At 35.8% G+C, this 13,661-nt stretch overlaps 1 protein-coding gene across 4 annotated transcripts; it reads right to left on the bottom strand.

Moving 5' to 3' along the window:
- Positions 1-4,940: 4,940 nt before the first annotated feature.
- LOC120958392 (lysoplasmalogenase-like protein TMEM86A) lies at positions 4,941-12,889 on the bottom strand. 4 transcript variants are annotated; one of them, XM_040381152.2, is made up of 8 exons: positions 12,610-12,889; positions 12,333-12,493; positions 11,402-11,519; positions 7,361-7,530; positions 7,092-7,282; positions 6,689-6,804; positions 5,599-5,700; positions 4,941-5,452 (listed from the first exon to the last, which is right to left on the bottom strand). In XM_040381152.2, exons 3-8 carry the CDS (start codon positions 11,426-11,428, stop codon positions 5,315-5,317), a joined length of 744 nt encoding a protein of 247 aa, XP_040237086.2. In that variant the 5' UTR covers positions 11,429-11,519; positions 12,333-12,493; positions 12,610-12,889; the 3' UTR covers positions 4,941-5,314. The 4 variants fall into 4 exon arrangements, with proteins under 4 accessions (XP_040237086.2, XP_040237087.2, XP_040237085.2 ...); XM_040381153.2 differs by having other exon boundaries at positions 12,306-12,493; XM_040381151.2 differs by having other exon boundaries at positions 12,368-12,493; positions 12,610-12,888.
- Positions 12,890-13,661: the final 772 nt, after the last annotated feature.

Raw genomic sequence — 13,661 nt, forward strand, 5'->3', positions numbered from 1 at the left:
TCACGGCGAACGGAGACAACAAAAACCTGTGGCTGTGTCGTAGTGTTGGAGCAGAGGCCCGTACAGTGCAGCGAGAAAAACCAGGAGCAACAGCGATGAGGAGCAGAAAATGCTGTGCTGTTTTTTTTTTTCACTGTGCGAGTGTAAAAAGTGTTTTTTTTATTATGTGCGTTAATGTAGAATTAAGTGCAGTGATTATTGTGCAAGTGTTGTGTTTTTTATATGTTGGTTCGATATTCAATAAATCGAATAATGTTAATATAATGGTTCGCACTGTATCATTTGGGAAAGAAATCCTGGCAAAAAAGGGGGAGGGGGCTAATTAAACGAAGGTTCGTGCAGACCCCCGTTCGGGTTTTGCTTCGGCTTCGGGTTTGCTTCGGCTTCGGGACCCGACGGATCACTTGAATAATTTCGCCAACTCAAGTTCTTTTTCAAGCGCGTATTCAAGCGATCTCTGAGTGCTGGTGCCCGGTGGGTTCGCTTCGTTAGATGTTCGGTATCCTTCGGTTTTCTTCGTGTTAGCTTAGCGTTAGTGTTAGTGTGATAGCACGGACTACCACTGGAAGCGTTAGCGCGGGACAGTGCTGTAGAAAAGGCTATGCTGCCACATCTATATATATATATATATATATATATATATATATATATATATATATATATATATATATATATATATATATATATATATATATATATATATATATATATATATATATATATATATATATATATATATATATATATTAATCTCGTGTCACGGTGTTTGTTGCGAGCAACCTCCGAAACGGGTGGATCATTTTCAACGAAACTTTGCACACACCTTAAGGTGGTATGAGAATAGGTTTTAAGACTTAAAAATCGTTCAGATGTTACACTAAACATAATTTAATAACGATTTTCTAACTCCCATACAAAGAGCAGGATTGTTGTTGTGTTGTGTACAGCACTTTGACACTTGGTGTACTTGGCGGTTTACACTCGATGATCGGATCCTGAGGGGATACGGGCACAATACAAATATCCCAAGTAACAAAGCAATAATGTTTTAGTTTTTTTCGGAACAACTCAGTTTGTCGGGCCAGCTAGTATTATATAAGTACATGAGCTATAACTAAGATACACAGCTTCGTAATGGAAATGAAAGATGATAACAAGCACGTCTACAAAAATATATTTGTAGAATACACGAATAACGCTACACTAGGCACCTATGGAGCCGCCTAGTTACGCATGTGTCTGTTTTTAGAAAAAGTTCAAAAGTGTGCAAAAACTTCAATAAAATTCGCGTTCGCAAACTTTTGCAGAATATTTCTTCACAGATTGATAGTATATATATTACACTATTATGTGACATATATGAGACAACGTCACTTTACGCCTCTTTAATAATGGCATCAAGTCAAAAATTTTAAGGATAAAATTTTTCAAGAGGTTTTTTCAGCTATCATCGTATATTTGCGCATAAAATTAACTTATCTAAAAATATGTTATGTGTTTATAAAGCTGACTAAATATTCTAAATATTATTTTTAAATACCTAAACTTATAAAAATCAGTTCATATTTGAAAAAGTTAGAAAGGTTCAAAGTTTTATAAAAAAGTGAAGTCTCGACTTAGAGAGGTCTATTCTAGAGAACCAGAAAAGATGAAGAGCTCATTTTTGGTATTATTCTTAGTTTAACCCAAAGTATTGAAACCTATTATTTGGAATTGCGCTATTACAAAGTAGATTTTTTGAATTTCATCCCGGCAAATGCCCATTGTGCAACCGTTCTGAGTATCACCTCTGATTATCACAATTGAGTACGTGACGCTGATATGAATTTTGTTTCAGTCAGATTTTTTATGACGTTGGCAGTGACGTTTTGCAGCACTTGTGTTATGCTATAAAGTGCGGTAAATTTTGTTAAAAGTAGTATAAAACATTACTACAAATATTTAAAACATTTGCGTAAAGCGTAAGCCGTGCAGTTATGTGTATTTTTACCGCGTACCGCACAACTATGGTAAGTATATTAAAAAGAAAATAGAATTTCTTCAAACGGCTATTACGACTTGTGTAAGAGATTCTGCTGCCAGTGATTTGTATTTTTCTTTACTTTTATTTGTAACTCAACTGCCTTCTTCAGCTGATCGAAGAGGCACTAAACGAGTGGAACGATCGGGTTTGTTGATTGTCAGAAGTGCAATACTATGTTTGAGGTAAGATTATCTTGATAAAAGTTTTGTTCACAATTATAATGTTGAATATTATAATTTTCCATAGATGGACACTTGGAGGAAAAGCCCAGCATGTGATGCGGCCGGAGATAGCTTAAAATTGCGCATACAATCATCAATCACTCATCAGTGTGTGTTTACTTAAGTTAATAAAAAAATTACACGTTTACTGTCTCAATTTCTAGGAATAATTTCTGTGCAATTTATCTAGGAATAATTTCTGTGGTCAAAGATGGCAGAAGGAAAGAAAAGGAGAAAAGGGGGATAGAACACGCAAAAAATATTCCCCCATTCAGGGCTACGCTTGAATAAAAGCTCGTATACAAGCCCTCCGCTCGTGAATACAAGTAAATTAATCTTTGAATGGGATCAAGCCAAGTTCAAGCCACGAGATCAAACCACTTGTCGAACAAAAATTGTTGTAGGGGGGTGTTAAGGCCGGACTACATTGATCGTACTCGCAAGCGTAAAGGCCGGGCTACATTGACCGTACTCGCAGGTGTAATTTTGATTTTCACTAGCGCATCTGGCGGCGGCTGGTGGAAGCTTTTTTTCATCTTCAAGGAAATGGTCGTGCCGGATCTTAAAATTAATTAGTTTTTTCGCCGTTTTTCGATGCGAAAACGGCTGAAATACTTGCACAACATATTCATCTATCAATTACAAAGCTTTTCCAGTCCAGTTCAGGTAAAAAACATGGAAAAATAACATATTTTCTGAAGCGGCTCCAAATTGTTTGGAAAAATGCTTCGGTCAGCCGCCGCCAGATGCGCTAGTGAAAATCAAAATTACACCAGAGAGTACGATCAATGTAGCCCGGCCTTAATTTTGATTTTCACTAGCGCATCTGGCGGCGGCTGACCGAAGCATTTTGCCAAACAATTTGGAGCCGCTCCAGAAAATACGTTAATTTTCCATGTTTTTTACTTAAATCGGAGGAGAAAAGTTTTGTAAAACGTAGATACACATGTCTTGCACGCATTGCATCCATTTTTGCAATGGAAAACGATGGAAAAACTACTAAATTTTGAGATCCGGCAGGTCCATTCCCTCGATGACCAAAAAAAGCTTTCACCAGCCGCCGCCAGATGCGCTAGTGAAAATCGAAATTACGCTTGCGAGTACGATCAATGTAGCCCGGCCTTTACTAGTAACGAGCGGCCTACTTCGCGATTTTTGGTTTGGTGAGGCTAAGGAAGGGTAACAGGAGGCTATCGATGGAAACCACTGAGTAGCCTTGGTGAAAGGATAGAAGGAAACCGAAGGCGAACAGCGGGCTACCCAACTAATCAACCCAGTGGAAGGGGTAGGAAGGGAACCAAAAATTGCAGCGCAGAACCGCATAATACCGAAGAACGTGTGCAAATGTCAACCTTTGGCTACCCGCTAAGCACCTTTTAAGGCCGGGATACATTGCCCGTAGTCGCTAGTGTAATTTCGATTTTCACTAGCGCATCTGGCGGCGGCTGGTGGAAGCTTTTTTTGGTCATCGAAGAAATGGTCATGCCGGATCTCAAAATTAGGTAGTTTTTCCAACGTTTTTTGTCATGAAAATGGATGCAATGCGTGCAGGACATGTGCATCTACCTTTTACAAAACTTTTCTTGTCCAAATTAGGTTAAAAACATGGAAAAATTACATATTTTCTAAAGCGGCTCCAAATTGTTTGGAAAAATGCTTCGGTCAGCCGCCGCCAGGTGCGCTAGTGAAAATTAAAATTACACCAGAGAGTACGATCAATGTAGCCCGGCCCTGCAAAATTTTACTCTAAAAAAATGTATACGCACTAGTTAACTAATTTAAGTTAAGTTATCCGACAACTCAATAACATCAAAAACTGTTATTTAATAATAATAAATGATAATTATTTTAAAATTTTGTGAACTGGTCCTATTATTTTGGCGCATGATTTTTGGGTTATTTTTACATTTCTTATCATAACTTTTTTGTTTCTTAACTTTTCACCAAACTTTAAAAACATTCTTAAAGTAAACATTCCAATAGTGCTTTCATGAAAGTTTGGTAAAGATTGATTCACTTTAAGTCATGAAATATGATAAGTGAATAATAAATTGATAAGTGGTCCTATTGATTTGTCTGACACTGTAAGTTTTATTGTAATAGATATAAGTTTTATCACCCGAGACTGTATATGTTTTAGTGGTATTCAAACACTTATGTTAATGGTGAAGATAGAATCGTCTGCCATCGGCTCTGCATTCGGGCGTGGGCAGGCCCGCGGACGCTGTCTGTTCGCATGCATTAATCGCAAGGCTTAGTGTGTGCCGAGCGCCGCACGATGAGAGTGTGTACGAAGGCCGATCGAGCAGGAGCTCTCGGCAGGGGTGCTCGGTGCAGCTGGTGCGCGGTCCGTAATTGTTCATTCTGTATTTTATTTATATTGTATGTTTAATAAATGTTTAAATAAAGTAAAAGAGTACAACATAACAGATAGACTTGGAAAAAATAACATAGATCAATCATCAAAGCACCCAGTTTGTTATGGACCTAACTGTAGAACCAGGTTTTCTTCCTATTTTCGTTTTTAGACGTCAAATTTCACTCGATAAGCCCACCTGATATATTAACTCACTTTGGTGCAGCTCTCAAATTCAAATTCCACTGCACGTAGAGTTCCTTTTCATGATAACACTGGCTGTGAAAGTGCAAGGAAACTTTGTGATAATTTGGGTAGTATTTCAAAAACGTATACACTGTTGAATTTTTATTTTGCTAATGTTTATTAGTTTGGCCGTGTCAGTCCATGTTATAATGCTCTAATACATTAAAAAAATCTATCATTCATCTTTTGCCCTGCCTATATTTTGGCTTTCAAGTTGTTGTCCGATTGTCATACCTTTTACCATAATCCCATAATTCTGAATAATATATCCCATTATATGTAATACAAATAAAAAATAACCTGAAATAGGCAGATTATCGTCTATGTATGTGTTCGTATGTTTGTTGTGATTTAAACGACACAGAAAAGTTGTTTAGAGTATTGAAATAAAAAAAAAGATGAAGAACATTTCATTTTTGTTTCAGTTCATCCTAGAATGTTACCTTCATTAAAAAAGCAAACCCAAATTTAGTACGATTTATGTTTAGTTTTGTTGTCACTTCGCACGGATGATTCCGTAAAAGTTGAAGTCTTATACAGTTGAACATCATTAATACTAAGCGTGATTCCGACTTGTGCGAGATAGTACGTTATCATGATATACGTCTGAAAATAAAGACAACAAAACAGTAGTATGATTTTTAGTTTTGTAATCATTGGTTTGAATCAAAACAAACCAGCCGAGAAAAACCGTATTTTTTTAGTGAAAAAATTGAGTTAGGTTTGTTTATTGAACAATTTAAGTTACTTACTTGAGCCGATTTTATAGGAGTGAAAAACTTGTCGATTGCTATTATACCGTCAGATATTACAAATAATATACTAGCGATGCCACACACAATCCGCAAATAGCTCTGAAAAAAACATTTAGAAATTAATTTAAAAAGAGATCCTCAGATACTACTTTCTTGAGGTACGATAATGTTTTATATCATGACCAAAAATGAAAAATATAAAATAATACGTGTCTAAGCACCAACTTCAAACTCCATAACAATTTTTTTTGGGATTCAACGTACGTCCTCTATTGAAATGGACGTGCCTTACAGCATTGGGTGGATTAATCGAAGAGGCTTAGATTTACACGATTTTTGTTTCTAAAACTTGTGGGCAGGGATATTTCTTAGCCGACTTATGAACGGTGTAACCTATTTGAACTGATAACACTAAGAGATCGACATTTAAATGTACGCACCAACTTACAATCTGGTTCACTATTGCATACAATTGATGCTCTCGTATAATTAGCGTAACTCCATTCCTGCGAAATCCTTAAGACACCAAGCTGCCCAATACATAGAGCCACGGAGAACTGTTTTCGGCTCAAATGATCCGTTTGAACGTTCCATACACATATTCAATGAACGATATGAGTATTTTATTTCCTATTAATGCTGGCTACAACAATGTATGACTTTTTTCAAGAATTCATACTGGCTTCTGATTTTATATTGCTATTATTATTTTAACTTTTTAATGTCACACCGTCCAACTTGTATCTGTTGATTTAGATTTTTAATTATTTTATTTTTTTAATTCAGTTATTCATTCCTTGTTATCCTGTTTATTAGCTTTATCTCTATGTATCCACATTCTTCAAACTAAACGGGCAAGATAATACCAATTTGTTTAACCCACGCAATCTTAACAACTGTCGTCCAATCATTCTGATGTCTTTTAGTTACATTGATCATCAAGTTGAGTGAGATTTTGATATCAGATTTAATTATTTTGACCCTGGCAAAAACATATAATAAATATATAAATAAGATAAATAGCAAACCCGTTTCCATACTACTGGGTTTAAGTTATTTTACAAACTATTTGACTTCGTGTACTTACATCCGATCTGTCGATTCTAGCCAATGATCTCCAGCACATGGTTAACAATAGAATAGCATAAAATGGTAGGCAAATTTTAATCACCGTGTTTAAATTTTCAAAAAATAGAGTGATTGCTGAAAAAGTCAAAAAAATAACAGAGAATATAATAAATACATGTTTTCACCTTCATGATTTAAACGGACAGACGGTCCCGATATATACAGGCTTTCGAGTATTTTTTCAGTACCACGCAGCCGGTTAGTCAATGCTTGCTACGGAGGGACGGTCCATTGTACCTTTAAACATTGCTTATTTTACTTAAAATCTTTACAAGGATAAATTTATATATACCCATGTAAACCAGAAGGGGAAGAGAGTTTGAAGAGTCTGAATAAAAACTCGTGCGTAGATACATACTTACCTAAGAACCCTGTTAGGTATAAAATTGTACCAATCCATAGTTTGTTTAGTTTCATTCCAAACGCCCATATGTAGAATATTTGTGCCACACCAAAAGCACCCATGCCGGGTTCAAATAATTCATAATTTAATAAAAAATCTCCCAAAACAGAAAACACAAGGCCGTAGAAAATGCGACTGTGATAATTTGCCCTAAAAGTCAAACAAAAATAGAAAAAGAAATATAATTTCTGCATGTAAATAAAAATAAAAGAAACATTTGATACACACTTTCTACTTGCTTTAGAATCCTTCAACATCACATAAAATAGTAAACTGAATATGGGCATGCATTTAAGCACTGTTGAAGATGTGCTGCTACGTTCCGTATGTTGAATCAACGAAAAATACATTATTACCGATATTATAAACGGTATCAGCATTGAGATAGTTGATTTGTCCTAAAAATATTATTTCGTAAATGTTATAATCAAAATAAAATTCAAATAAAAAAGTGCTTGTGGGCAAATAAACTAATGAAAAATAAATATAATATTATAAACATAAATATATATAATATTAAATAATATGATGAAAACTATAAAGTCTAATTTAATGAATGGATATGATGCTGATGGGAGCTTATAACTTTTCCGTTACAGGGGTTTTCATTTGTTAGAACAATGCAAGCAAATATAAAGACAAGCGCAGCGGATGATAGCACAATCGCTCCAGATAATGTACATCAGCTGTTTAGGAAACCTGCCTCAAATGAAATCACAATTTAAGAGTGAATTGTGAAGATTGTGACAGCTAGGCGTGTTATTTTTGTAATTTTATGCTCACAATTACTAGTTTATGGACTAAACAAGTAGGATTCGCAAAAAATATTTTTACAAGGAAAATAAACAATGCTGTAACCAATTTCTTATTCTTTTCGCGCATCTCGGGGACCACCTGTTTGTTGTTTCTTCGAACGAGCACCGCATCTCAACTCTATGAGCTTCATTTCCAATCCTTGAAATCCCTATTCAACTTTGTCAAATGAATGTCAGATCATTCGAGTTTCAATTGTTATTGTTGAAATGCATTTTACGGGATCGGATTGCTCGCTTCCGATGTCGAGCTGGCTAGAAAACCCTGTATTTTGGATACCAAATCGATTGTGTTAAGTTTGTCTTTAGTGGTTGAGCATAATTTGGAAGATACGAATAATTTAGTTATATGCGAAACATATTGCGAAATTGGCAGTGTCGAATGAGTGTAATTCGAATAAGATTAACACAACCTATTGGTTTCTTGCAACGACGGAATAGGGGCGCGATCGACGATGCATTGTGCCAAACGATGATATTGAATGACTCGAAAACAATATTGCTTGCGAAAAAGGCGATTAGGGTCGGAAATCACTTTAGCTATAATATTTTTGTAGATGTTATTAACGAACTGAACTAAATCTTAAAAATAGATATCCTCAATAAATGTGGGCTGCGACAAATGTATTTAGAAAGCCAAGTGGTGCGCGATACTAAAAACGTTGGAAAGCTTTGTTCTAGAGGTTCATACGTAAAGGTTATTTTTATAATATTCACGTTCATCATATTAAAAAAAAATAAAAAAAATAAAAAAATAAAAAAAAATTAAAAAATAAAAAAAATAAAAAAAGTCATATTTAAAATCATTTAAAACATTTATATTGTTTTTCTGACAGCAGTTAAGCCTCGGCTTAATTGACAACAGATATGCTCTATAGAAGAAGACGAAGACAAATATATTTTCAATATTTATCGTGTATACATCAACTAACTGAGAGTCAACACATGAAAAAACTTCAAAATTGCATAACTGCAATTCCTGATTGCGGCACCCTTACTGAGGAATAAATTTGCTCGCGAAGGTAAGTTGTTTAAAGCACTGTAAAAGTATGGGCACAGCTCCCATGTGTATCCTGCTATGTGTGCATCAACAAGTCATATAGGGCGTGGCCACGGAGCTGAAAAAATGTTGAAAAAATTTTCAACTTTGTCAAAATTGCTTGTCAACTGTAAAAAAGAGCTTTTCTCGTGGCCGCACCAAAAACATACACAAGAGCGACAAAAAGCTCCAACATCTGAATATCATCGATATTTTGTTTAAGAAGCACTAAATAGGTACATAAATCAATTAGAATCATGCATTTTAGCATTATTAGCATAACAATGGGTCACAACTGCGCCAAATAGCTGTTTGTTTACGCATTTTCACGAACCTCAAATTTTGTCAACTTTTGTCAACTTTTTTTCCTGGCTGCTCCAGGTTACAAAATTTTGACAAAAGCTCAAAAAAGTGACAAAAGCTAACATTTTGAAAAATTTGTCAGCATTTTGTCACTCCCGTGGCCTTTCGCTTATAGATAACATATTAAGGCCGGGCTACATTGATCGTACTCCGTAGTGTAATTTTTATTTTCACTAGCGCATCTGGAGACGACCAGCGCAAGCTAGATGTCGGTATAATTTATGTGTCAAAATTATTCATACTTGGTGTCTCATCAAGTTTCGAGCAGGCTACTTGTATGCCGTATGAAATGTTTATAAACGTCCATAAATTGCAACAAAATAGGCCGTTAATTGTTGTTGGTGGATAAATCGTCATTCATACAAAGCGCTAGGCGACATTTTTCCCCATCTTCCAACATCTTTCCATCATTGGGTTAAATTATAGCCTCCTTGACCCAAAACGTTTTTTGACAGATAAATTATACCAGCATGTAGCTTCAACCCGCCACCGCTAGATGGCGTACGCGTTCACAAAAATTACACTACGGAGTACGATCAATGTAGCCCGGCCTTTAGGCAGCGGTCAGAACTTCGCCGCATGCGATTTTGCCGCAAGCTTTTGTATGGGATTTGACGTTAATGACAGCACTTGCGAATCTGCCGCATGCGGCGATGCGGCAAAATCAAAATCATTTGATTTTGCCGCATCGCCGCATGCGATTTTATTTCAGATGTCAAATGCCTAAAATCATATCAATGAATGATTATCTTTATAAAGAAACAACAAAATATCATTATAATACCTTGAAAAGCTAGAAAATTGAGAAAACTCTTTTCTTGCCGCATGCGGCAAAATCGCATGCGGCGAAGTTCTGACCATTACCTTAAGGCCGGGCCATTGAGGCGATTGAAAGAGGCCATTGAGGCCAATTGGCTCAAACAACAGGCAACAACAGGCTTTCGAGACTTTATTCATTACCACGCAGCCGGATAGTCAGCTAAGGGAGGAAGGTCCATTCTAGGTTTGAACCCAAGGACTGTGTAGGAACGAGGTCCCATATTGTAGAACGATTTCACAAGTAGCCAAAAGTTCGTTACAGGCAATTTGACATCGAAGAGCCCTTTTCGATTCAAATTTTATTTGTGATTAAAATGATCAATAGGTCTGGTTATTGCAAGAAAAATGTTAATTGGTTCATACTTTTCACAGGAAGAGTATGCCTGTAGTAACAGTAAATGTTTGAGGGAATGATGAATTTTCAAAGAATTGTATGCTGTCAAATTGCATACAAGATGGCCAATCCGATTTGGGCTAATATTTGACCTTGTTCCTACCCAGTCCTTGGTTTGAACCTAATTACCCATGGGGGTAATTGTTACGTTAAGTGTTGAAACGCTTTAAGCGCCGCACTATTGCGTTTCATATGATGGCTTGTGCTCACCGCTCAGCTTTCAATCTGACGCTAAATGATTCTCATACAAACGAATGATGAAGGAAAGATGAATGAAAACGAAATGCACTTTGCCGCTTATCGCAATGAAAAAAAGGCTGATAACAGTCGCACGAGAAATTGTCGCTCTCATGCCATCGTGTTATTTGCTCACCCGAAACACTGCGTTGAGGCTCAAAGTTTATAAAGTGTTTTATAGCAAATTATTCAATACCCCCCCTCCCCCCCTCACCCTCATTTTTATCCAATTCATGAACGATTGGATCGTTTGTACAATCGACTGTATCCACAGCCATTGTATTGTATCATAATATGCAGCGCTTTAGTAACATTGTTTTTCTTTTGTTCAAAATTCTAGACATTATTTTTGTTTGTTCAAAATTCTGGTATCTTATTCGAATTCAATATAGGAAATGTCATCGATTCCGAAAGCGTAATCGGAATCGCAATCGATTCCAAACACAGAATCAAAAGCAGTAGGTTCCAATTTCGAGCGCCCATCACTAATTGTTTGAGTTATCTGTCATGTGCAAAGCAAATAACATAGGTTCACCGTATCCGAATTAAAGTGACTTAAGATTGAATGCGACTGAAACAAAGATAAGATTAAAGGTTAGACTTACTTTTCGGTCGATTGCATTTTGCGTCATAATTCCGTTATCACAGTGTTATATTCAAAAACAAAAATTAATTTCTTCTTATTTCGTTTATGCCGCCAAGGTAATTAATTGAAAACTCAATCTGAAATAGACAAAATAATGTGTGTAAAGTATTTAACGCTTGTGTAAAGTATTTTAAAATGTTCATGCTAATTAAATATTTTTCAACGAATTTAAAAAAAGTTTTCATGCATAACAAACTGGTTAGTTGTGTTTTTAACACATAATATGAATCTATATATATATATATATCTATATATGCATATATATATATATATATATATATACATATATATAATGTATAAAATGTTTTATTTTATTTTTTTTATATCTCGGTTCGCTGTTCTCTTTATTTATAGATTATGTGTTCAATCAGTAGAAATTACTCCAATAATTATCAAAGTTAACCTTTTTTGCTAAAATTTTCACATCGAATTTTTGTCAGTAACATCATAATAAGCTTCACAAATCGTATTTAATTAATTGTGATTTAAATAGAAGCACTAAGTTTTAACAAAACTACACTAACATTTAATAAGCGGCTATATTTCGTAAAAAAATTTAATTAAGCGCTTGCTTCAGGAACTCATAAACCGCGTATTTCTGGAGCAGACTGTAATACGTCATAATTTACACAAATGTAAACAACGTTTGGCGCACTATCCCACGATCGCAGAACACTTGTACGATTTATAGTGAGTTGATCCCTTGACTGCGACACGATGCATGCAAATGTCAACGATAGTCGTTATGTTAAAAATGTTTGAGTAACAAAATCAACATGCTTTTTCGCTGTGTCCGGTTTAATGATGTGTTGCGCAGAACGAGAGAGCCTATCGTTTTTGTTTCAAGCAAATTCCTAGAACACCTTTTATAACAGAAGCAGGATTCATACCACCAGTTTCTTGTACACGAATAACAATTGTATACCTATATCTAAAATTTCTTCACTTGAGTATTCTCCACTATGCTCAATTCAATACTTGTTACGTGATACTGCTGGCTTATACCGAAGTAAACTAAATGATTGAACACCTACAAACTTGTAAAGGGTTCCTAGAAAACAGCGGTAAGAATACAATTAATGCAAATAATTCACACTACACGGTACTGTTATTCCCGTAGGATGGGATTTATAAAACATTGATTTTTACAGTTTGTTCCCAACTTACATTTTTTCTATGTTCCTATGTTGGTTTATACAGGGTTTCGAATCATGTAAGGGAATAGTTCAATCACTTAGGGCAACGGTCGGTGTTACGACGGCGAACGGATCTGTGGGCCACGCGAAGGATGCGGCCTTGTAAATCAAACCCGCTCGGGTAACAGCGATCTTCTCAACCGTTCAACACCAATAATAAACCTTCCCGCTAGTTGCTCTCTCAAGTAATTTGAGGAGCCTATGCCGCAGAAGGGGGTGAAGAGGGATGAGAGATTTCTTTCTTGATCCGAATATGCAAAATTAAAAAAGACGAGGTTTCTTAGAGTTGCAAAATCCGAATGGTTTGTTTATTAAAAGTTCGGTCCCTTTTATACCCCCGGAAGCCCATACATTTTTAGGGTGTTAGTGTATCCTTTCCGAGGATAATTAGCACATAAGTGTACGTACGCGTGAGTGCCGCATGTTAGTTTTTGTGACGCATTTTTATTCCGCTTTTACACGTAGCGTACCCGGTTTCTAGATTAAGGTGATCGCGCACCACGCGAATTTACAATTTGACACGTCCGTTACGAATTTAATAATCGCGAACGTAACAGTCGGCAAACTTTTGAGGCAATGGGCCAAATTTAGTACACGATCGAGTGCCGCGGGCCAGGAGAATGCGGTGTTTTGATTATTGCACTTAAATTATTACATTTTAAACTTTTAGAAACTTTTTAGTTATAATTGTTGTTTTTCTGTTATTATATCATCCAAGTATGGTTCAAAATTGAAGATACCTACTTTAAACTAATAGGTATCTTCAATTTTGTAGGTAGTAGTAAAGATACTAATACTAATTGTAATCTTTAATCATTTGAAAATCGACAATAGATAGCCAAAAATGTGATCAGTCTAAAAATAACAGAAAATGATCAATGTCATTTCTTGATAACCCCATCCTCCCACGCCGCAAAGAAATATTGACATTATTCTGGGGATGATACAAAAGTCTCAACGACTGAAAAATTATTGAACGTACATTCAGTATATAGCAAACATGCGCCGTATATTATCAAAATG

The sequence above is a fragment of the Anopheles coluzzii genome, chromosome 3 (assembly GCF_943734685.1).
Source record: "Anopheles coluzzii chromosome 3, AcolN3, whole genome shotgun sequence".
Taxonomy (NCBI): domain Eukaryota; kingdom Metazoa; phylum Arthropoda; class Insecta; order Diptera; family Culicidae; genus Anopheles; species Anopheles coluzzii.

Excerpts from the sequence above, each read along its gene's own strand:
- LOC120958392 (XM_040381152.2), bottom strand. The coding sequence starts at position 11,428 with ATGACGCAAAATGCAATCGACCGAAAA. Across the intron at positions 7,531-11,401 it reads AAAATGCAATCGACCGAAAA|GACAAATCAACTATCTCAAT; the intron begins GTAAGTCTAACC and ends TAATATTTTTAG. Across the intron at positions 5,453-5,598 it reads CTCCTATAAAATCGGCTCAA|ACGTATATCATGATAACGTA; the intron begins GTAAGTAACTTA and ends CTTTATTTTCAG.